We start from the raw sequence: 26,430 nt of genomic DNA, 5'->3' as shown, positions 1-26,430 counted from the left end.
TAGGTGATGTATTATGATTTTTTTTTTTTTTTTTAAATGCAGCTAGGTCTTATTTTAGGGCTTTGATGCAACTTTTTCAGTAGGAAATCCTACTGTCACACTGCATGAAAACTGCATTTTCATGTTATTGCGATGCAACAGAAAGGAGGCTTCATACCATAATATGGGCTACAAAAAATTTTTTTTTTAAATCGGCTGTATAGAGCATACTGTGATTTTGTAGTCTCGCAATGTCGCAGCCTACAATACCTCGCTCGTGTGGAAGAACCCATAGGAAAGCCTGGGCTCTACATACATGCGATTTGTCTCATTGCGCCCGTGTGGACGCGGCCTTATGTGCAGTTTACGGACTCACCAGAAGGCGAGCGCTCTCAGCCGCATCATCTGCATGATCTCTCTCATCTCGCGCCGCTCTCTTGAGACGTACAGACATAGGAGGTACATCAAGGAAACAAAGCTCAGGTTTATAAACAGCAGGAATGATCCAATGTGCAGATTGACCCTCCAAGTAGAACTTAGAGAGCGCATCTTTATTACCCCGATGGAATCCATGTTGTGCCATACAGAACGATTGGTGGATATCTGTAAATGTAAAGTCAGTGCTGTGATTAACCCTTTCACGAGCTCCTCTGTCCAGGTCACATTTTGCAGTTCTGGTATGCACTGCTATAAATGATGATATCTTTGTAACTGTTTTGCATATCATAACTATTGATACATCCCAAGACAGATCTTCAAGTCTTTCATTTGCTTGATTAGTTTAGTAAATTCCACATTTTTTTTTTTAAGGCCACGGTCACACAGGGCGGATTTCCTACGGAAATGTCGCGGTTTGGCCGCAGCGAAAAACCGCGACATTTCCGTTGGGAGAACCGCTGCTTCAAAACCCGCGGCGGTTTTGAAGCGGCCCGGCCGCTCGCTCTTCAGCTTCTGCTGGCGCTCCCATGGAGGAGAGCGCAGCCGCAGCGGAAAAAAAAAAATGAACATGCTGCGGTAGGCAAATCCGCGCGGCAGCGGCGGTTTCTGCCGGATTAGCCGTCCCGTGTGGACAAGATTTTTGAGAAATCTCGTCCACATGGCTGACTAATCCCGGGATTAGCGGCCGCATGCGGAATTTCTGCAGCAAATCCGCCCCGTGTGAACCCAGCCTAACCCCTTTCTGTTGCAGCCTTTTTTTTTGTTGTTTTCGTTTTTCCATCAGCACTTTCAAAAAAATAATACCACCTATTTTCCCAGTGACATACCGGTAGCTACATGAGGGCCGGGGTTCTGCAGGGAGAGGAGTATTTTTCAATGAGACCATTTAATGTATTGTATAATGTATTGGAGAAAGTAAGTCACAATGGAGGGGTTATGTTGTTACAGCATTCATGACCTGATATCTTTATTCTGGGGATTGTTACAATTACAGGGATGTATCAATTTTTTTTAACATAGAACTACTTAAAAAAATAAATTATGTTTGTCTTGAAAAAAAAAAAAAAAATATTTTGACCCTGCAAACCTTTTTTACTTTTCTGTCAATGGGGCCGTGTGAGGGCTTGTATTTGCAAAGGGACTTGTAGTTGTAATTGGTACCATTTTGGGGTACATATGACTTTTTGATCACTTTTTATTCAATTCTTTTCTTGTAGATGAGGTGACAAAAAACCGAGAAACAAGAGAAACGCAATTCTGGTATTGTGTACTTTTTTTCTGACAGCATTCGCCACGCAGAATTAATAATGTGATATTTTAATAAATTGGACTTTTACAGATGCATCGGTTTTATTTTGATGTGACATCTGGGAAAAGTTAAACTTTTAATATTTTTTAATTTTTGTAATAGTTAAAAAATATTTACTTCCGTTATTTTTTAGTCCCCCCAGGGAACGTGAACTTGCTAGGGACTTCAATTTGAAATCACTGGATTACTTATACAGGATTATACAATACTATTGCATTAACCCTTTCCAATCCACTGTCTGACGTCTGAAGACATTAGGATTCAAGGCTGTACAGCTCTGATGTTGGAAGACGTCCGTCGGGGTTCTCTTACTGTATATTGCCAGCCTTTCTGCTGTCAGAGCCTATCCAACATGTCACCTCATGCAGTACTGGCTTTAGCCAGCAGATAGCGCTGTTGTGTAATGGCAGAAAAAGAGTAAGCCCCCTAGGAAAACAGCGATACAAATTGGATTGGAAAGGGTTAATGCATTCTAAACTATCAATCTATTATAAAGTGCCTCATGCATGTCTTAATAGGTGATCATTTATGGCAACCTTGGGGGCCTTCAGAAAGCCCCAGGCTGGCATGACACCAGCTTTAAAAAAAAAACCAAAAAAAAAACAAAGATTTAACAAAGTAACATTTGAATAGAATTTTCAAGATCTTCGCTTCTATCTATGGAGGACTGAGGGTACATTCACATGGGTGACAGCCAGTTGCGCCTGACATTCTCAGACATGACTTGCATCACAAACCACGGACATCCCGTCTGTGTGCTATGTGATGTTCGGGGAGGCCGAAAATCTGCATGATCTATTCTCTTGTGAAACTCACACAGAAATAAAGCATGCTACGAGAGAAAAACCACCCATGTTGCAGATAATAGGTTGTATTTTCGTGCAAGTCTTGTGCTACTCGGAACACACAAAGGTTGCATGAGAAACTCACTTGTGTAAATGCAGCCTTAGTGTTTTCAAGGTGTGTGTGTGTCTGGGGGGGGGGGGGGTGCCCTTTAATTAGCCCCAACACCTATCTCAATTGCCTGATAGTTTAGATGTTTCTTTTCTCCACTCACTTCAATGATAGCGGAGTCGATACTTGCTTGCAGTAAAAGGAATCCATTTTCCCAGTAGTTTAAAGGAGCACACATATTGAACCAATTATAACAGTTTCCTGCAAGAAGAAAGTCGATGTCCGTCATTGGTAGACACAGAACAAACATTTGCTACTATTCTCCGCATTATAGCCTGTCATTCTGCTGATACGGGCAGTGTGCATTCTGCCTTAGGTCATGTCACACAGCTGATTTTCCACATGGATTTTAGCACATATTCACACATATATAGTACAGTGCCAAAATCCACGTGAAAAACCATATGCATCTTGCCTCCCATTGTTTTCCATGTGAATTTGCACTGCCTTAACTCTTGCAGAAAAAAGGAATTGACATGTCGATTCTTGAGGAAGTCTCCACATGGAAACAATAGTGCATGCAGAACCACGGAGGTGGATACTGCAAATCTGAGAGTAGCCTCAGATTTCTGATGTGGATGCCCTTTGCAAATAGGGTGTGAACATACCCTTACACACCTATAACCAGGCAAACCATTCCAACTGTGATTCTGGTTACTAGGGTGATAGATTCCCTAACAACGGAAAACGTTTTGAATAAGGCTGTCAAACATCATGGCTCTACATACCGCAATATGGTCCTCCAAGATTATAGGATTCAGAACTGCATTGTGATAATTCAAAGTTGAGAACTTTGCTCGCAATAATATGTAAAATCACGGATAACAAATACACTGGTCATTAAATAAATCAAAATACTAAACGACGACTTGTCCGGCCGTGGATGAGCGAGTGGGTTTGTGAGTGAATTACATGCTCCGCCCCTGATCACGACGCTAACATCACAGGTCCTGTACACACACAGCTGCTGTCCGGCTAGGTGTTCGTTAGTATTCTATAGCAACTGAGGCCGCAGGGGGTTTGAAGTCCGCCTGTAATCTGCACAACGATGCAGGGCCTGTGATGAAGTCACAGTCATGTGGTAAGGGGCAGAGCATGTAACTTCCTCACTAGCGATGAAGGACCTTTGATGAGATCACCATCCTGTGATCAGGGGCGGAGCATGTAAGTCATTTACTCGGGATGAGCATCACTGTCATGTGATCAGGGGCGGAGCATGATGTCGTGATGTTATTACAGGTTCTTCATTTCCAGTGCGGTGCTGCTTCTGATCCCTGTTGTATGGGATGAACAATGTATATAGCAGAGCTGTGTGTGTGGCACATTGCGCCACCAGAAACACTGATACTATAATTTCCTCATAATTACTAGTCTTACCTATGCGCGAGAGGTATTCATTTGGCAGGGTTATATTAGACATGTGGTATCGGATATGATAGCGATATGAGTCCTCAAAAACAATGGCCACTGTTAGATTCCCGTTCGTGGTTTCTTCCAGCATTTCCTTTTCACCTTCATACTCTTTAAAAATGTTTGCTGCAAAAAAAAACACAACAGGTATTAAGTGAGCAGGGGAGGTGTTTGCTGGTCTAAATATGCTTGCATGAACCTGCAAGTCTTACCATACAAAATAATCCTTCATAGAATTCAAGAATGGTACAGTTAGTAGGGACCTCCAGGGTCATCGGATCCGACCCCCTGCTCAGTGCAGGATGACCAAATCATCCCAAACAGATATTTGTCCAGACTTTGTTTGAACATTTCCATTGGAGAACTCACCACCTCCCGTGGTAACCTGTTCCACTCATTGATCCCTCTCACTGGCTAATATCTAATCTGCGTCTCCTCCCTTTCAGTTTCATCCCATTGCTTCTAGTCTTTTCTTGTGCAAATGAGAATAGGGCTGACTCCTCTGCACTGTGACAGCCCTTCAGATATTTGTAGACAGCTATTAAGTCTCCTCTCAGCCTAAACATTCCCAGATCCTTTAACCGTTCCTCATAGGACATGATTTGCAGACCGCTCACCATCTTGGTGACTCTTCTCTAAACTTGCTCCAGTTTGTCTATGTCTTTTTTTAAAGTGGGGTGCCCTGAACTGGACACAGTATTCCAGATGAGGTCTGACTAAGGAAGAGTAGAGAGGGGATAATGACCTCATGTGATCTAGACACTATGCTTCTCTTAATACATCCCAGAATTATGTTTGCATTTTTGGCTGCTGCATCACACTGTTTACTCATGTTCAGTCTATGATCTATTAGTATACCCGAGTCTTTTTCACATATGGTGCTTAGCCCAATTCCTCCGATTCTGTATGTGCTTTTTTCATTTTTCTTGCCCAGGTGTAGGACTTTGCATTTCTCCTAGTTAAATACCATTTTGTTAGTCACCGTCCACTGTTCAAGCTTTTCTAGATCTCTTTGAATACTCTCTCTTCCCTAGTGTTAGCTATCCCTCCTAGCTTTGTTGGCAAATGTGTTCAGTTTCCCATCAATTCCCTCCTCCAGATCGCATATATCTAGAATACACTCAAGTTTGGCACTATGGAGAAAATCAAGTTGAATCGGGGAACCCAAACAACCAATGAGGTTGAATCAGACAAGCCAAACAACCAATCAGGTTGCTGGAATTGTGAATCAGAACCAATAAGGTTGCTAGAATTGCTCTATAGTGACGAACTTGAGTGTAATATAGATATATGACTCCAGATCATTTATAAAAATGTTGAACAACACTGGTCCTAGGTCAGAGCTTTGTAGTACCCAACTTGATACATTCTTCCACTTGGATGTGCAGCCATTTATGACCACTCTGAGTACGATCACTCAGCCAGTTATGAATCCACTTAACAATTGCCTTGTCAATACCATATGTGATCATTTTTTCAATAAGTATGGTATGAGATACTTTGTCAAATGCTTTACTAAAGTAAAGATAAACTCCTTAGGAATTTCGCTAGGTTTTTTCAATCAATTATGAAGGGAGACAAGTTCACCCCCCAAGCTAACAGGGTATACATTCAGGTTATACCTAAACCCAATAAGGATTACACCACCTGCGAAAATTATCGCCCTATATCTCTAATTAATAATGATCTGAAGATCCTCACCAAAATTATGGCTAATAGACTCACTTTCATTGGTCAGTATATTCATCCAGATCAAGTAGGCTTTATCCCGGGTATCCAGGCCACAGACCAGATTAGGCGAGCTATAGCCATTATTTCCACGGTTCGCTCAGGTTGGGATAGGGACGAAGATAGAAAGGGCTTACTTCTTAGCTTAGATTTATGTAAAGCTTTTGACTCGGTCTCATGGCCTTATTTGGTTTACGTCCTTGAAGGGTTGGGATTTGGGCCCTCCTTCCTTTCGGTCATACGTGCCTTGTACTTCTCTCCCACAGCTTCGGTAAGGATTTGTGACTATAATTCCAATAACATCACAATAGAAAGGGGAACTAGAGTGGGGTGCCCGCTCTCTCCCATCCTATTCGCGCTTGCTATAGAACCTTTGGCTGCCCTGCTCAGGTCTAACATTAGCATTAAGGGGTTTCGGGTTGGGGGGAGGGAACATAAATGCGTATTATTTGCTGGTGATATACTATTATTCGTATCCTCCGCCCTGACCAACATCTTCAATGTGTTGGACAAGTTTGGGGCAGTCTCCGGTCTCAGGGTCAATAACACCAAATCCCTGGCTCTAAATGTAACACCCCACCCCCACCCCCCCACCCCCAGACGCTAAAACTTCTGAAACTGAGTTTTGACTTCAGTTGGGTAGACAAACATCTTCCATACTTGGGGGGGGGGGTCTGCCTTACTGATTCCTTTGAGTCACTCTTTCAAGCTTATTATCCGCTGATCAAACGGCTGGAGCAGGACCTGGTGTCGTGGTCCACTCAAAGCCTATCTTGGCTAGGAAGGATTCATTCTATTAAAATGAGATGGCTATCTAAGATCTTATATCTATTCAGAGCTCTGTAGGTCCCGGTCCCCTCGGTTCCGTTGAAACCGCTTTAAGCCAAGTTGCTCTTTCATTTGGATGAATAGAACTAAACGTATTCAGCAGGCAACTCTTTACGCACCCCTAACAGAGGGTGGTTTGGGAGTTCCCAACCTCCAAAAATATTTTCATGCAGCCTATTTGACTCAATTGGCGGTTCTGTTTTCAAGAATATTCAGACCTTCATGGGTCGATATTGAATCTACAGCAGTTGCCCCCATGCCGATAAGACAAACACTCTGGTGTGCTGCAAAAAAGAGGCTTGTGATAATGTGTCCAGCCCTTTCTTATTCACTTGATATGTGGGACAGATTGGCCAAAAGATATGAACTAATAACAAAACATCTCCCAATGTCTAATTTATTCGGCAATATAGCGTTCCCTCTGGGCCTTGATATCAATAATTTTAAGTGGTGGACTGCGAATGGTATTACGCGGATTGCGAATGTAGTGGATAGACTGGTATTTCGTCCGTTCGAATTTTTCCGGGCGGTACAATCAATCCCAGACACGGAAATATTGCACCTACAGCAGATTAAACACTTTGTACTGTCTCTGACTGAAAATAGGTGCGCACTAGCTAATATGTCTGTCTCTGAAAGCATTTGCAACTCAACCCCAGGAGGGGGGGGCAGGAGCTATTTCCAAGATGTATTCTCACTTCACGACATCACGGAGTAAACTCGGTTATATGACTAAATGGTAGGAGAAATTGGGAGAGGAGCTTCCAGCATCTGAATGGCAAAAGACGACTAATGCAACGGCTAAGTTAACTATAAATGTATCTATTACAGAGGCAGGATATAAGCTCCTTATGAGGTGGTACCTAACCCCCCCAGAGGCTTTTTTTTTTTAAGATGTTCCCAGGGGCATCAGGCTTATGTTTCCGAGGCTGTGGGGGGCAGGGCACTTTCTTACATATCTGATGGAATTGCCCCAGGTTACAATGATTCTGGATACAAGTTTATAACTTGATATTTTCCATTACAAATCTAAATTTGCGTAAATCCCCATGGGAGGCGCTCCTGGTTAGACAGATTCCTGATACACCCAAACATACGTCCTGGTGGGTCTCCTTGTGCTTTTCGTCTGCTCACACGGCACTCCTGGAGGAGGGCATCGGTCAGCATAGACCTTGTTAAAGTTAAACTTTCTTGGACTATGACCAATGAGAAGTTGGCTTCCCTGCTAACGGACCAGGAAGAACTCTTTGATCGCACCTGGGCAGCATGGTACCAATATTCTCTAACCATGTGGATCTGGAACCCTATGGCTCTAAATCAAACTCTCCCTGACAATATTAGTCAGCCCAATAGCGCCTCCTTGACTCCCCCTATTTAAAGGGGAGCGGGCTGAGTGAACCTATGAGAGTGAAGAGAGTTAGTGAGACATAGGGAGACAAATATGCCCAACTTTAACCTAATCCCCATCCCTATTTTCCCTTTGTGTCTTAACTCGTTACTTCTTTATATGCTGTTGCAGTCGAATTATTAGAACCATATTTCTATAGAAAATATATCTCCTTTTTTTGTGAATGAGTAAAATAGGAATTTTATTTCCTTTAATGTCACTATGTATGCAGGAGGTCTTGTATGGGCATAGTTTTTTGGGGGGGTTTTTGTTGTCGTTATTTTGTTTCTTATTGATATGCACCTAACCCACTGCTCATTTATTATCGACTACGCTGTTTACTTATTTTCGTTTGTTTTATTTGTATGTATAATTACTCTTTTGAAAAATCAATAAAATTCAGGAGAAATAAAGTCAAGATATAGTATATCCACCGCATTTCCCTGATCAACCCAGTCGGTGATTCTGTCATAGAAGATTAGATTTGTCTGGCATGACTTGTTGGTTACAAACCCATTTTGGCTCTGGTTAATTACTCCATTTTTATCCAAGTGCTTGCATACGTGCTGTTTAATAATTTGGTCAAAAATCTTTCCCGGTATAGAAGTCAGGCTAACAGGCCTATAGTTTCCTGGATCCACCTTCTTCCCTTTTTTGAAGATAGGGACAACATAAGACCTTTTCCAATCTTCTGGGACTTCTCCTGTTCTCCAGGAATTTTCAAAGATTATGGCGAGTGGTTCAGCAATTACCTCTGCTGCTTCCTTTAGTATCCTAGGATGTAATTCATCTGGACCTGGACACCAGAATTCATTTAGGTTAGCTAAGTGTTCCCTTACCATCTCTCGGCTTATAGATAGCCTGCATTCTTTTATTCGCCCAATAGAACAGGGAAAATCAGTTGATGTTCCATCTACTTTCTGAGAGAAAACGGATACAAAATAGGAATTTAAGAGTTCGGCCTTCTCAACATCATTCTTAACCAATTCACCATTTTCATCTTGTAAGCATCCAATAGCATCTTTGACATTTCTTTTGCTTTTGTCATACCCCCAAATCTTTTTATTGCTTTTGACTTTTTTTTGCAAGCCTCAATTCATTATCAGCTTTAGGTTTTCTGACACTTGCCCTACAGTTCTGCAGACCACATTATAGTCTTCTTTAGATATTCCCCCTCTTTCCATGTGATAAACATGTATTTCTTTGTTTTTAACGTGTTTAGGTTCTGTGTTCATCCATCCTGGTCTCTTTAAATGCTTCCCATTCTTCCTTCTTTTAGGGATTGTGAACGATTGTGCTTTGAGAATCTCATTTCGCAACATTTCCCAACTTTCTTGGACATTTCTTTGTTCCCATGCTCTGTGCATTTGTGTAGAAACGTTTTAGTTTGTGATCGGTGTCTCTTACTCCTCTTTTTTCCTTCTGAGTTTTTGTCTATGTTCTTACCTTCCACTTCTAATAGCAAGGTTCTCAAATGTATTAGTTATTAAGTATTTTTAACTTGGCCTTTCATTTCCCCTCCTCTGTTGTTCCAGTTTAAAGCTCTCTTAATGGGGTCGTGTGTTAGATGTACAGTATAAGGGTGCATTCACGCGAACGTATATCGGCTCGGTTTTCACGCCGAGCCGATATACGTTGTCCTCATGTGCAGGGGGGGGGGGGAGGCTGGAAGAGCCCAGGAGCAGGAACTGAGCTCCCGCCCCCTCTCTCCCTCCTCTCCGCCCCTCTGCACTATTTGCAATGAGAGGAGGTGGAACGGGGGTGGGGCTAAGTTCTGGGAATTAGCCCCACCCCCGTTCCACCTCTCCCCATTGCAAATAGTGCAGAGGGGTGGAGAGGAGGCAGAGAGGGGGCGGGAGCTGAGTTTCTGCTCCTGGGCTCTTCCAGCCTCCCCCCCCTGCACATGAGGACAACGTATATCGGCTCGGCGTGAAAACCGAGCCGATATACGTTCGTGTGAACGCACCCTTATACATAGCTGAATCATTCAATCCAGGGGAATACATAAAGTCATGACATCCACAATATTATTCCAATCATCTGGTTGAATGCTAGGGTTTAATCATTTCCATTTTGATCCTACTGTAAAAATTTAAAGGGAGCTCTTCAGTAGTTTGATGCAAAACTGCTGACAGCAATATTTAGGGGCAGGGGAGAAGGAATTAAACAGGTCCGTGTTAACACCTTAATGACACAGACTATTTTGGCCGTAAGGACGCAACGATTTTTTGGGGATTTTTATCTCCACTTTTCAAAAGCCATAACTTTAAGTGTTTCCATCAACATGACTGTATGCGGGCTTGATATTTGAGTGGCAAACTGTAGTTTTTATTGGTACTATTTTTGGGTGCATATAATGTATAGTAAAACTTTTATTAATTTTTTTAGGATGGTAGGGAGAGAAAAAACATTTTTTACACCGTTAATCACGCAACATGAATTACATTTTTTTCTGCTGGCTTCTCCGAATTTTTTTTTTTTTATACTTACGTCCTGTACTGTTGGTGACAGCTTTATTGCAAAAAGGATGTCCAATCAGGAGACGGATACAGAGATAAGAGACTTGCGTTCCCAGGCTATGCAACCGGAATTGTAACGTGTGGCAAATTTGAAAATACCTGAACATTTGATTGAGAAATGTCATACTACATTTAGCTGGTAGTTGAGAGAATGACAATGGAACGTGCTGGTCATATAGATCACCTACCCTTTAGTAAGGGGCTGTCCAGTGACTGGCTGAAGCAAAATGTGATTGTTCCCAGCAAGAGAAACCATGTAATCCTGTAGATATGATACCTTTTAATGACTAAACAAAAATACATGTTGTAATAGCAAGCTTGCAAACCTCTCAGGCTTTTTGTCAGGCTAAAATGGAATAGATCTGAAGAGGCATGAATATTTATACACACTTATAACAAGGCACAGACATGGATGTGATTGGTTTGCACTTAAAAGGAATTCTGCAACAGAAAACAAACCTTTTTTTGTCTAGGCACTGATAACAGAGTGAAAGTTTATAGTCCCTGAATTACTGTTGGGGTGGTGGTGGTGGGGGGGGGGGGGTTCGTCAGGCCAGGAATGCTACAAGAGGTACACAAACATTTTAAACTAGACACTGATAAGGGATAATACGTTTATGGTCCCTGAATTACTGTTGATGGGGGTTTTCTCCAGGCCAGCAGTCTTATCTGTGCAATAAATGTCTCACACTTCCCATTCACGCATAAATCCTGGGGAATAATTTAACACAGTATTCAGCGTGTCAAAAGTTATCAATTTATATTCCCAAATTCTTCTGTGGTTTTGTGACTTGAAACCATCCTTCAATATCAAAACTCTCATATCTCCTATGTCATGTCCATGGTTAGAGAAGTGCTTGGCCACAGGTAATTCTCTCTTTCTATGTTTAATCGTGTGGCGATGAGATCCCACCCTGGCTCTCAGTTTTTGCCCTTTTTCTCCGACATAAAGACCCCCAACAGGACATTTACTGCACATGATCAGGTACACAACATTGGACGTTGAACATGTGAGTGTCCCAGGGATCTTATAGTCCTGCTGTGTATTGGGGATCCGTATCCTGTCCGCAGTCAGTATATGTGAGCAGGTCTTACAGCTCCTTACCTTACAGGGATAAGTTACTTTTTGTGTGTCAAAGGGCAATGCACTCCTGATTATAAAAGTTCCTCAAATTAGGAGGTTGCCTGTAACACAGAAGCGGAGGGTCCGGGAATATGGTTTTCAGACGGTCATCATTGTGTAGGGTATGATGGAGTTTCTTCTTCCTTAGTACCTCTAGCTGTGAATTGTAGGTCACTACTAGTGGCGCACGTCCATTTTTTTTCCTTTCTCCTTGTATTGGAGTAGTTCATTTCTAGGTATCCTGGTGATTTGGTCATCAATTGATTTGGGATGGTAGCCCTGATTTAAAAAGGTTTTTTTGAGATTGTGTAAATGTTCCTCTGTCTCTTGGGTTGGAGCAGATCCGGTTGTATCTGATGGCCTGGCTGTAGACAATAGACTTTTTGATGCATTTAGGATGGGAACTGTCCCATCTAAGGTATGTGGGCCGATCAATCGGTTTCTGGCACAGGGATGTCTGTATTGAGCTGTTCGAAATTTTTATAGTGGTGTCCAAAAAGTTGATTTCTGTATACGAGTAGCTTAATTTCAGGTCTATGGTGGAGTGAAATGCACTGAACCTCTCATGGAATTTTATTAGCTCTTGTGCATTGCTGGTCCAGATGATTATGAGGTCATCAGTGTAGCGGAAGCAGACCAATGGTTTGTTGGGGCAGGAGGCCAAAAAGTCACTCTCCAGTTTTGCCATATTGCGGTGCCATTTTACTGCTGATGGCGGTCCCAGTGAGTTGCAGGAATATCTCTTTGTCAAAAGTAGAAATAATTGTGTGCGAGTATGAATCTTGTGAGTTGTAACACCGACTCCGAGGTAACCCCATTGGCCTCAAGGTGCACCTGGCAGGCGGTCAGTCCATCTTTGTGTGGGATGTTGGAGTATAAGGACTTCACATCCATTGTGGCCTGAATTGCGTCATCTGGGAGGCGACCTATGGTTGACAGGTTGTTCAGTAGGTCCGTGGTGTTCTGCAAGTAGCTAGTTGTATTCCTCACCAGTGGTTTGAGAACGGCTTCCACCCATCCGGAGATTTTTTTCAGTGAGTGTTCCCAAATACAGTAACAGAAACACAATATTAAACTTGAGTGTTGAGACATGTCTTTCTGTTACTGTAGATTTTGCAGCCATGACTTACATGCACCTCTACATTTAATTTATTTGTTGAAAGTGCTAACTTTGTTTTTGTATGCATTACATTGATGGAGCAGTGGCTGCCTTCACTCTTGGTTTGACTATTCACCCATCTGTCCCACATGTTTTAATGCAAGTATATAGCCTGATATCCTGCTTTCCCTCAGTCGATTGGAGGCCTTGGATCCAAAAAGAGAGGTGTTTTTTAGGCTCGTTCAGATGAACGTAGTTATTGTTGATCACTTAAACAGCCGGTTCCCATGCTTTGAGCTGCGTGCTTTTTAAGGCTCTCAGGAGCCTATGGAAAGCACGCGGCAAAGATAGGACATGTCCTATTTTTGCCCGCACCTCGGAGCCAACATGCAAATGTGCACTCGCAAGTCCCATCTTTTGTTAGGTACGCAGTGTTTTGCGCACTTAACCGCCATGTCAACCCTTCTATAGCGACCTATTGGTTCCTATTAGAAGCGTGTTCTGTGCGCTGCTAGATGCGCAGAAAATTATGTTCATCTGAATGAGCCCTCGGGGTTAGGAACCCATCCAAAAAGGTTTGCCTGAGTGTGGTGGATGGGACCACATGTTTTGATCAAAATATGCACTAAGAATCTTGCATTTTTATACAGTTAATATAAACAATTGTGCAATTTTATTCAGATATTGAATGTATATGAGTGCTGAAACACGTTTCTGTTACTGTATTTGTTGCAGCCATGGCTTACATGCACCTTCACATTTAATTTATTTGTTGGAAGTGCTGACTTTGTTTTTTGTATGATATGCCGCTTTTTAAAAACATGGATGAGGCTTAGTTGCAGGGCACATTGCCACCGAGGCCCATCACCATTATTAAATTTTACAACGGAAAACTTGTGCAAATTACGGCTGAAATGTATGCCAACTCATGTTCTGTTCTTGCACATGGTAAACCCAAGATGCGACTAATATACTAAGAGACCTGCACCTCCCAATATGTTAGGGCCATCTCCCAATTGTGGGTGGCGTATTAAGACACACACACAAAATGCTTTTCTTAAGGGTGAATGCACACGGGTGGAAATTCCGCTGCGAGATTTCCCGCCAAATTTCCGCCTGTGCACGCTGCCATAGGATTGCATTGATTTATGCAATCCTATGCAGACAGCCGCGATTTGACCGCGTGAAAGCTCACGAGGTAAAAAGTTTGTGGCATGTCCTATTCCTGTGCTCACACAGGAAACGGCACCGCTGATGCGCCTGCTCTGTGTATGCGCGGCTGTGCGCCAGCCGGCACATTGCAGAGCACAGAGAAGACGCCGGAGGAGGTGAGCTGCGTGTCACTGCAGGGGCACGGGTCGCAATTCTCGCAGCGGGATCGTACCTGGCCGTCTGCATTCACCCTAATAGATAAGGTCCCATGACTGGAAGCTGAAGAGACATTAGGTGATGCAACAAGGCACTAAACATTTCTTAGTTTGGCACTTCTTCTAATAAACATTAGCATTTATAATACTTTCCTAAGTCAACACTAGCATTTATAAGATTTCTGTAATGATTAACAGCACCTTTCATCATCACTACTACTACACTTCAGCAACTATAGCATTTATCCGACAACATTAGGTTAACTTTTCTCATACCCCTTACACATTGCAGCGGTTCAATGAGAGCTAAACTTCCTCTAGTTACAGCTGCAGGAAGCAAGAATTCCATCATTTATCTCTATAGGTGTTCACTTTTTATTTTTCAAACTGCACTGGAAAGAAAAATGTAAATTCTGTTTGCGATGGTTTCATCTGCTTTATATAGAGCAGCACAAGGCCGTGTGCTTTATGTTCACCTACCTGGTATCATGCTCTTCCCAGTCACCTTCTTCATGATCTCTCTAGTGGACAGAGGACTATGTACATATCCAACTGTAAACCCGGAACTGTCAAACTCATCCAAGGATCCGACTTTTGCTGCAGGTGAGACCTCTAATCGACCCAATGAATTACTTTCCCCAACGTTAATTAATATAAACATCAGCAAAACAAATGCCAAGTTCTGTAGCCATTCCTGAAAAACAGAAATAACTAGTAAAAGTGAAGTTTTACTAACAGGGTCTCAGACGATCAGTATGCAACTAATTAACCTTTGTAATGTTTTACTAAGAGATAAGTATCACACATGCTGTAGACTTTGAATTGTTTACCTTGTTGGGGATTGTACACTATATAACGTCTAGCATTGCAACAATAAAACAGAAGAACTTGGAAACATCATTTGAGTGTTTGTCATTGTATTCTTCTCCGTTGTATCGAATAATAATTAGGCTTACCTGATTGATAAGGCTATGATATTCCTTATGTATTACCTAAAGTGCATAATGCAACGTGTTGAAGTAAATAACCTATAGCACATACCCTGCTTTTCTTCATTCTAAATCAACTGATGTCCACTATAGTACCATAGCAGATCCTGTAATATCTATTAAGGGAAATATCATGACACCACTCCAAATATGTGATAAGGCTTCTATGGACCAGAGAAAACCATTTATAAGAATTCATTGTTTACATACTGCAAATCTCCTGCAGAATTGTTTGCAACTGAGTATTCCATCCATTTGAATAGGGCTTGTAGAAATCCATGTCTATGCTATAGAAACAAGCCAGATCATATGTATGGAACACATTTTTTTAGTTGTAGAAACCTGTACAACAAATCTACCAGCTATGATAATAAGAGATCAGACTGAAGAGGGCAAAACTCATTTTCTCAGTTTACCCAGATATTTTTGTAAAACACACAATGTATACCTACATCTAAGGAAATCGCTTCAATGTCAGGTCCACAATGCAGTCTTATTTCATGAATTATTTTTGTTAGAAGCATAAGATTTCCATGAAATTGATCAAGTCAGACATTCTAATCCCTCATCAAGCTACAGACTGTCATTTGTGGCAGTCTAAAGTCTGCAGAGGATCATGGGACTTTAATATAAGGGGTATGCTACATACCCTCCCTTACAATGCAAGAGGCTCAGGCGGATGGAGTCTGTGGCCAACAGATACATGGTGGAGGCACTGGACAGTGCCATTTTGTAGAAGCCTCCTAGAGGCTATGTGTGTGGAGAAGGACCTTTGAGCCAGCACCTCCATAGGTAATAATGCAGGGCTAAGCCCAATCACAGTGTCAGGTCCTACAGGACAGAAGTAAAAAGCAGCTGCCGAGAGGACATGAAAGCAGTGTGCACTCCGCAGCACCCAACAGAGGCCTAGCAGACATAAGAGAGGCCTGAGATCACTTGGTAGTGCCATTTAAGAACTGTCACCAGAGTGTTGTCCCAATACTGGGGGAGCAGCACAGCAATAAGAAGTTACCCAGATGATGGGAGCTGAAGCTAGCGAACCAAGAGAGCCCAAAAAGTCAGAGGCTGCGTGGAAATAAGAGGAGGCTCCCTTCCCACAGGGACTAGGTCTAAAATAGATGACAGCGAAATGGATCCAGGACATCGAAAGTCCAGCCTACAGTCACTGAGTCTGCGCACCCCGATAGACTTTATGAGCGGAGACAGATGAATGTGACATGTGATTAGGTATGGATTTGTACACTGGTAATGTGGGGGGGAGTGGGGGTAACATGATGTACTGGTTATGCAGGGGTTAATGCTGTGCATGTACTGGTATGGCAGAGTACTTCGTGGAGGTGCTTCACGCATTAGATAAGCCAAAATATAGAGGGGAAGTATTGCGTCTGGCGCGGCTGTATTTGATATAACTTACGCAGTCACGGTGCTTCGAGTCCGCGAGTAGGCAGAGCTCTGAAGGTATGTACAGGTGTCGGACCTGTAGTATGTGCAGGCGGCATCTACGGTGCATTGAGGCCCTGATGTTAGTGTGTGCCACGGACCTCCACAAATAAAATATGCAACACTAGCTTGAAGGACAGTAACAAGAAAGATGGCAGTGCCTTGCCGTTCCCAGAGTTGATATATTTTGTTAACGTGAAATGCTGGGTAAAATTTATGCAACATTCAAGTACGGAGCCTCGAAATGGGGCAGGAATAGTATACCAGCTTTAGTGCAGGGAACGTTTATTTTTTATAAAAAAACCCCACAAATTTAACCTCCATCCCCGTCTGTCAACTGCTGTGCCATTCTGAACCGGTTGTCACACCACCGCCTGCGACATTGACATGTGACATATCTGCAGGCCCACAGCTATGGAGAGCAGAGAAGCTCAGCAAATATTCCTGTAGAAAATCTCTCTACTTGATATGTGCCAAGACCCCGCATCTGCAAAGGAACGCACAAGCTTTTCAATTTGCTGTCTTTCAACCAAGATATCCCAGTAGTCTTTGTCTTATTGCTGACCTCTGTAGGAGTTCATGAGTGGATTGCCATGAAGTTACTCAACTTCCTTTCTCACTGTTCATTATGTATTCTTTGGCAATGAATGCTTAAGTGTAGAAACACAATGATAACTTAGAATTCCACAGGAATCCAGGAGATCCATCCAAAAGGATACAATGAACCAATTAGCTGTCAAAGGGATATTCTGAGGAGTATTACAATGGTCCAAAGTTTGCAATCAAGGTGAGGGGTAACTGGGAGGGGGGGGGGCGGCAGCAGCTTGAGCTTCACATGAAACAAGAGCTGGATATTAGACTAATTTAATTTAACTAGCCATAGACATTAGATGCATGTTGATCGAACCCGCAGATTTCGGTGGCTTGGGAGGATGGTGTAGTGTGTACAGGGGCTGTGTGACACCGGCCTAAGTGTGCATGGCAGGTGCTCAAGTGGGCTTGTCTGTTTAGGTTACCATTGTACTCAAGCAACCTTCAAATTGACCATTGATGTAAATAGTTGGGGGTCAAAATGGAGCATAATTGGGTCCAGGTACCAGGTCAGTTCACTGTAGCAGAAAGGTTCTTTTTATTGTAATATCCAACTAATCACCGAAAAGAACTTTACTAAGATATAAAATAATAACCTTTATTAGATCATTTAAAAGAGCTTGTAAGTAAACTAAAAGAAGTCATACGACTCCACCAGCAGCAGTCTTGGGGATATGCTGGCACCCACAACCAGAGGGAAAGAAAATTTTTTTTAATGACCCTCCAACTTGATTAAATATATCATATGTCCATAATGGGTATAATAGAACCAAATAACTCTATGGAGCAAATTCTTCTCTCTTATATCTGATATCACTGATCGCCAGAGCTCGATTAGACAAACATCACATCGACGCGTTTCCTTTAGTGCCAACAAAGTACACTATTTCATCAGGATGGACACTATCAAATCAATTGGGAATAGACCACCAACTGATTGACATATTAAACACACTTTCTTGCTCCAACCCTCAACAGAGGGGGCTTATTCACACCAATATTGTACTGGATACGACCGCACATTGACAATATTGGTCTTGATTAGAGATGAGCGAACGTACTCGTAATGAGTACTTACGCACCCGAGTACCGCCATTTTCGAGTACTTCAGTACTCGCGCGTAAAGATTCGGGGGGCGCCCTCTCTCTCCCTCTCCCCCCCACTCCCCGCTGCAACCCCCCGCGCCGCCACGGCGCCCCCCGAATTTTTTCGCCTGAGTACGGAAGTACTCGAAAATCGCGGTATTCGGGCGAAAAAGGGGCGGGGCCGAGCACGTTCGCTCATCTCTAGTCTTGATGTAATTAACTCAAAAAGAGTCAAAGTGGAAGACTCAAAAGGTAAGTTCAGACGAAGATGTATGCTCCAGCCCTCATTTACGGGGCAATTTGCAAAGTGAAAAACTGTATGGATGAAAACAGAGTTTCAAGATATGAATGATCCACTGGATGAGATTGACCCAGGATGACCAGGGTCAAAAACTCCCAATGATAAATTCACGTGGTCAAACCTGCCACTACCCACATTTACGGGGCGATTCAACTAGACAAGTGTGCTCCTGCCCACATTTACGGGGCTATTTACTCAGTAAGAATCTGTATTGATGGAAACAGAATTTCGGGATACGAGTGATCCACTGGGTGAGATTGACCCAAATGTTCAGGGTCAATAACTCCCACTTATAAATTCTCGTGAACAACCAAGTACTAATACCCACATTTACGGGGCAATTCAAGAACCAAGGCAAAAAGTCTATATTGATAAGAATAGACCTTTCCAACCTTAGATAGACAACTATTTCTAATCAGAGGAGGGACCGATGATCAAAGTCACATTGATAAAACCTAGAGATGAGCGAACGTACTCGTTACGAGTACTTGCGCACCCGAGCACCGCCATTTTCGAGTACAGCGGTACTCGCGCGTAAAGATTCGGGGGGCGCCGTGGCGGCACGGGGGGTAGCAGTGGGGAGTGGGGGGGGAGAGGGAGAGAGAGAGGGCTCCCCCCTGTTCCCCGCTGCTACCCCCCGCACCGCTGCGCCTCTCCCCGCCCCCCGGCGCTCCCCGAATCTTTACGCCCGAGTACTGAAGTACTCGAAAATGGCGGTACTCGGGTGCGTAAGTACTCATTACGAGTACGTTCGCTCATCTCTAATCAAGACCAATATTGTCAATGTGTGGTCGTATCCAGTACAATATTGGTGTGAATAAGCCCCCTCTGTTGAGGGTTGGAGCAAGAAAGTGTGTTTAATATGTCAATCAGTTGGTGGTCTATTCCCAATTGATTTGATAGTGTCCATCCTGATGAAATAGTGTACTTTGTTGGCACTAAAGGAAACGCGTCGATGTGATGTTTGTCTAATCGAGCTCTGGCGATCAGTGATATCAGATATAAGAGAGAAGAATTTGCTCCATAGAGTTATTTGGTTCTATTATACCCATTATGGACATATGATATATTTAATCAAGTTGGAGGGTCATTAAAAAAAATTTTCTTTCCCTCTGGTTGTGGGTGCCAGCATATCCCCAAGACTGTTGCTGGTGGAGTCGTATGACTTCTTTTAGTTTACTTACAAGCTCTTTTAAATGATCTAATAAAGGTTATTATTTTATATCTTAGTAAAGTTCTTTTCGGTGATTAGCAGGTACCAGGTCACATGCACTTGTAGATCATTTCAGTTTACCTTTGAGTAGACTGTAAATCTGCTGCACCGAAACCAACATATGGTCAATGGATTTTAAAGGGACACGGTATAAAGTTTCTTTTTCGAAAAAAGAAATGAAAACTCAAAACCAGGTTCCCCGACTCAAAAACATGAAATTAAAGGGCTGTCCAAGTAATGCATTAACAATTTATCATCTTCATTTGCATACAGAAGGGCCTGCAGGAGTGGTTTGCAAAGCCCAGAGTGTGTTTAAACATACTCCCAGGTGTGCCAACTGTTGCAGTGTTCTGCTCGCAGCAGCCGGCAGATTACCTTGTTTTCTCCCATCTAGTGTAACCATCTGGTGGAGAGAACAGCCTGCGGTCTATTGTGAGATAAATGGGTTTGCTTTATTTCTCAGTGGCTTAAGTTAAAATCATCCTTCAAATGAAAAAGAGCAGGATGCCCGCATTTACACGTAACGATTATTGCTCATTTGCGTCCCTTTGCACGAATATTGAACGATAATAGTTACGTGTAAAAGGACCTTTAGGGTCTGCAAATTTATGCAGCCACATTATTTTAGTTTTGTTATTTTTCCACCCTAAAAGATTTCAGTTTGTTTTTTTAGAATTGTACGGATAACGGGTCACAATGAAGGTGGAAATATCAAGATTACTTATCAAGATTTTTTAACATGATAATAACATGGCATTTTATCGGGGGGGGGGGGGGTGTAGACTTTTTATATGCGCTTCGTTCTTTATCAGCTTTGTTTTGATGGGAGATGCAGACAAGAATTGGAGATTCAGATTTTTGCTTTTTGCAAAGTTTTTATACATGAGGTCTCATCTTTCCGTTACATCTCGACCGTACGCAGGCCCTGCAGCTGTGTGAGTGAACTCACAACTGCCTGTGGCCTTACACAGAACAAGAGGTTAGCCAGTTTCCTAATATAATGTCTGTTACAAATTTGTCTCGGCATTATATCCCTACAAGCATGCTCCTCAGCCAATAAATACATATGACAACTGACCTGACACTTGCCCCCTTCCCCCAACACTAGCTAATTTAGGCCTTCTGCCCACGGGCGTAGCGATATCTTGCAACAGATCTCTGCTGCGTGAGCTGCCTTCGTGGAGCAGGGGAGCGCTGACAGCCGTTTGCGCTGAGCCTATCTGACGGATAGGCTCACCATGGAGAATTGCAGTAAATCGCAGCATGCTGCGATTTAAATCCCATGAGTGGAAAAATCACTTTGATTCTCCGCTCGTAGACAGCGGGGCTGCGCTTTCCATATTAGTCTATGGAAAGCATTCACTGCATTACCCACGTCCGGATTATCGCCACAGGAAACACAGTGAAAAAAAATAAATAAATAAAAAAAAATTTATAAATTTAAAAAAAAAAAAAAAAAAACAAAAAAAAAAAAAAAAAATCGCCCGGGGACAGGAGGCTTTTGGAGATCAAAGACATTGATGATTTATTTCCGTTTTAATTTAAATGGCACAAGAACCCTTAAGGCTGGGCTCACATGAGCATAAGTTTATCGCGTATTATGCGTGAATGATTAAATGAAAGTACATCAATCCGACTATTCATTGTGTGCCATATGCACACACAAAAAAAAAAATATATATATTCTTTTCAGTTGGTCTGAAAGATGCAGTTTTTTCTAAGACTATAGACTATATTTTTCTTATGCTTTAGACATCGCTCAGCCTTCCGTGGACTCTTACATGGGCAGAGCGACCAGAGTAACCAAATGGAAGCTATACGTTTATATAACAGTGCAGTTTTAAGGTTGATGTAAACTTGTGTGTCAACCCCTATGGGTAATTAAATAGATATCATTAGTAGTCATGAGCAATTAGTGGAATAATCAGTAAGTCTTGGTATTGCGCCGATTTCACGAAAATCGTTGTGAACGAGGACAACCGATTACAACTCCCATTAAGTCAATGGGAGTAAAAATCGGGTTCACTAATTTACTCTCCAGAAAGTCCCCAATGCAGCCAAAGCCCCCCAAATTGCATGGGAATAAAGTGGCATTTAAATCCCCCGGATGATGTTCCATGGTCCCGTACAGCCCCCTGCGATGAGATTGCAGGGAGCCATGTGGGTGTCCTGGCAGCAGGGTGGGGCCTTCTGAATTGCTCCTTGGGCTGCAATCGTAGAATACCAATCAAGCCATGCCCATTGGGATGGTGGCAGAAAATAATAAGAAAATTACCGGTAAATATCTTAGAAAAAAAAAAAAAGTGCAGCAAAAAAACAAACAAAAAAAAAACTGTGCAAGTTTGGTATTGTAGTAATCACATTGACCCATAGAGTAAAGTTATCAGGTCATTTCAGTTGCAGTTTGTGCGCCTTGGAAAGAAGATGCGCCCAAAGATGGCAGAATTTTTTTTCAGTTTTTCAGTACACTATAGGTTACATTAAACGGTACCATTGAAAAATACAACTCATTCCGCAAAAAAACAAGTCCTCCCACATCTGCGTTGCTTGATAAATAAAAGAGTTACAATTTTTTTAAAATGGGGTGGGGGTGGGGGGGGGGGGGGGAGGAAAAACCAAAAATGAAAACCATGTCAACAAGGGGCTAAAAGGCAATCCAGAAATGGAAAAAAATTCTCAGCACTTCCTTAAAAAGTTCAGCTTTACTATTAAGCTATAAAAAAAAAAAAAAAAAAAATGGCAAAAAGGTAGTAACTGCGCAAAACAGCTCCTACGCATTTCAAGCGTTACTGCTCTTAGGCTTTATTTCCATGAGCGTATATTGGCCGCAGTTTTCACGGCCGTCCGATATACACTACGATGTGAGGTGTAAAAACTTGTGAACAGGCGCACCAATTTAACGTTGGTGCGCCTGTTCAGATGGCATGGACCCAGGCGCATATACGCCAAGGCTACCATGCCATTGCACCTTAACTCCACCTCGCTGGGTCACCTCTTCCCTCCTCCCCTCCGGTGGATTGCAATAAAGGGGGTGGGGGGGCAGAGCTAAGTGCCACCCCGTCCCGCCTCCTCTCTTGGCTGGCTGTGGACAAGGCGCTTGGCGCCACCCTTCTCCCGCCCCCTCCCATTGCAATCAAACAGAGGAGAGAAGGGGAGGGAGTCTAGCAGTCACGCTGCTAAACTTCCTCCCACCTCCCTTCTCCGGCAGCTGTTATTGGCTTCCATAGGAGCCCATGGAGCGACCGACATATTCCGACCCAAAAGATAGTTCCAGGACTGTGTTTTGGGCCCTATGTAATAACGCCCAGCACTATATTGGCCATATGGGTGCTTTTACGTCGCGGGAATACGGCCATGTGATCTGATGCATTGGAATCCAATGCATCAGATCATAGCGTATATCGGCCAACTGTGAAAATGGCGGACCAATATACACATATGAAAGAGGCCTTAGTCATGACATACAGAAGAATGAAAACACTCCAAAATTTAAAAGCAACACTACCCAATCAAGTGGTATGATACGCATCACATGTTAAGCACACATGAATTTAAATGATATTAACCCCATGAGTGCCAGAGGAAAAGAGGAGAGAGAGGGGGAAAAAAACGTTCGCTCTCCACTCCTCATCCCTTACATTCCCCTAGATATTTCATAACTCTCAATATGTATATAAAATAAATCATTTGTATAGTTAAATGCAGAAGAAAAGAGGAAAAAAAAAGAAAACACAAAAAAAACCCTGGAGCAACACCCCGCTCTCTACTTGCCCTCTCCCCTCTTACATCCGCCTAGACACCTAATCACTCTTAGTAGACATAAGATAACTCACTTCTATAATTCAGTCCAGATGGAAATCTGGTGTGAAATTTAAAAATCCAAAAAGCCTCCCTATGTAGCAATTTATTTTTTCTATCCCCTCCACGAATAGGGTTAGGGACAGCTTTTTGGGCAAAGAAATGGTGGCTGAGCATCTGTGGGTTAGCACGGAGATTCACACTGCGCAAGCAGCTGTGCAGGGTTTGCATCCAAACTCTGTACTTGTGGTTGGTTGGAGCGGTATTTTTTCTTACATTCCCATAGCTGGGTAATAGAGGGCTGACTGCTGACCTGGGACTCTCTGGAACATGGGGTAGATGCCAAGGTCGGTGAAGATGGTGGTGATGGTGGCAGCTAAACTTCTGCTCTCTGTTTCCCACTCTTGGCTCTGAAGTCTGCAGTCTGATCAATAATAGCAGAGGAGAGGCCGTAAGTAGATGTGCTACTGTCCCTACACAATACCGCCGCTTAGAGGTTACTGCATGAACATGGAAGGAGAAGGAGTAAGAGGCAGCTACAGCAGTGGAAGAGCAGGATGAGGCTGACTCGTTGCCCTCTGACCCAGAGCCTGTGAGCCCGATGTTGGTGCTGCTATGACTAGTACTTCATCGCCCCGAAAATAAGACCTACCCTGATTTTTCAAGGAGGCTTGAAATATAAGCCCTAGCTACACTGTTTAAAAGAAAAAAAGGAATAAATTACCTAGCAGGCCGCCCACCAAACCCAGCACCTCTAGCATACATTTGGCACCACAAGCCACAGCCATGTCCAGGTCCAGCCTTTCTTCCAATTTTTCTATCACATCTTCAGCAGCACCCTGTGGTTCCAGTTTTGTCCACACTCACCACAGAGTCTGCACCCAACACCTCCCCATGTACCGTGGACCCAGATGTCGTCCTGGATCCCATACCAACTTCTTCCACAGATTTAACGTTTTTTTTTTAGAACTACCCGAAACCCCATCGGTTTCCAGCCTACACCCGATAGAAGTACCATCCCAACAAACAACATTAATTCGAAGGAACACCCTCCCGATTCTAAAATCAAAGATACCCAAATTCTACAGCATCATATCAACCCTTCCAAAGAAAGAGGTGTCTGCAAGAAGACGGGGAAAAGAGCAGGCAAACACCTCTTTAAAAAACACAAAGACAAACCCCGGGAAGATGCCTCCGAGTAAATTGTGAACAACACAGAAGCAAGAACTTTTGGGATAATCAACCTCTCCAAACAGAATTTGCGAAGAAGAGAAGTGGAGGTCCTGAGTAAAGGGCTTTCGTTCAGTCTGTCTCATCAATCAGATCTCTTCAAACTATTTATAGACCTCAACTCACAATCAGCTACTTCTTTTCGATCCAAAAAACAGAGAACTATGCAATTGGAGGACATCCATCTCCCCATCCCTCAGGATTACACTCACGATATACTATTCAATCCCATTCCCACAGACCTTAGGCCGAAAAGCACTTTTTACCCAATATAGAAAAACGGACCGTTCATTAAAATTTTTTTTACAAGAAAGTCCTGGCCAAATTCCATGAACTATCAAAACAAGGGGGAAAAAAATTGTACAAACAAACCTCGTTTGTCAAACCTGTCAAAAATCTCTCAAGCAACAGTGACGTTGTTATAAAAACCGCAGATAAGGGTGAGGCTATTGTTATTCTAGACAGAATACTATGAATTATAAGTGCACAATATTTTGGGAGATGAGCGCTACTATGAGAAACTGTCCCTTCATCAATTAGTGGAAGAAGCATTTGCAAATAATTGCCTGTCTAAGAGAAAAACTACATCTGTATAAAAAAATCCAGAGGCACCCTACTTTTATTATCTCCCGAAAGTATACAAGAATGTCACGCACCCACCAGGGCGACCAATCAACTCAAGGATAGAGTTAATCACCAGTGGCCTGTCCGCATACATCGATCAACACCTTCAAAGATACGTCCTACAGCTACCAGCATATCTCAAAGACGCTAACCCCCTTCTCACCATTCTGGATACCTTTGTTTGGAAAGACACCTATATCTCGGCCACATTTGACGTTTCAGCTTTATACGCCGATATTCCACACATGTAGGGGATTGAAGCCATAAATTCCTTTCTCGAAACCGACCTGCTCATGTTATGCCATCAAAAACTCTTAATTCTGAAGAAATTCTATCTGCAGACAAGAGGAATGGCTATGGGGGGCCAAATTTGCTCCCTCATATGCCAACCTGTGTATGGGTGCTTTTGAGGCTTCGGTCAAAGACCCCCACATAGCACTCTGCCATTGCTTCATTGATGATATCCTTTTTGCTGAGAATTTGAACAGCAATAACTGGGGACTACAGTTCACAGGGAATTCTAGTAAAGAGAAGATTGTATTTTTGACTTTCAAATCTTCATACAAAAAACAATACAGTGTTGACCAAAACCTACTTCAAGCAAGTTGATGCAGTTATTTGAACTTCGAAATCTGTCACACAAAGAAATGGAAATAGAACATCCCATTTGGTCAGTTCAATTGCATACGACGTAACTGCATGAGAATTGACGACAACAAGGAGTAATCCAACATCTTGGTAGAGCGTTTCGAGAAAAAGAGGGTACTCCAAGCCCCTTATTGAAGCAGCCTATAATAAAGCCCTGACTCTACCAAGAAAGACCAACCTCCAGAATAAAGTCAAGAAGAACTTGGACTCCAGAAACTTTCATGATGGAATATAGTTCCCAACAAGGGGCTATTAAGAAAATCCTTAAACACTGGAGCATCCTCAAAGGAGATCATTTCTTGATGAAATTTGGGATAAGCTCAAAATTGTGTTTCATAAAGGACGAAACCTGAAGAACTTTCTAGCCCCA

The 26,430-nt window shown here is 42.7% G+C and overlaps 1 protein-coding gene across 1 annotated transcript in view; it reads right to left on the bottom strand.

The window, feature by feature from the left end:
• The window catches only part of LOC136588034 (ABC-type organic anion transporter ABCA8-like), a 199,411-nt gene that overhangs the window by 154,016 nt on the left and 18,965 nt on the right, over window positions 1-26,430 (bottom strand). The window contains exons 3-6 of the mRNA XM_066586932.1: window positions 14,622-14,835; window positions 4,058-4,216; window positions 2,784-2,881; window positions 356-582 (exon numbers count right to left, since the gene is read on the bottom strand). Coding sequence (XP_066443029.1) covers window positions 356-582; window positions 2,784-2,881; window positions 4,058-4,216; window positions 14,622-14,835 — 698 coding nt within the window. The remainder of the gene's footprint in view (window positions 1-355; window positions 583-2,783; window positions 2,882-4,057; window positions 4,217-14,621; window positions 14,836-26,430) is intronic.

The sequence above is a fragment of the Eleutherodactylus coqui genome, chromosome 13 (genome assembly GCF_035609145.1).
Source record: "Eleutherodactylus coqui strain aEleCoq1 chromosome 13, aEleCoq1.hap1, whole genome shotgun sequence".
Taxonomy (NCBI): Eukaryota; Metazoa; Chordata; class Amphibia; order Anura; family Eleutherodactylidae; genus Eleutherodactylus; species Eleutherodactylus coqui.
Note: the sequence above shows the minus strand (reverse complement) of the source record. Positions and strands in the feature narration are given on the sequence as shown.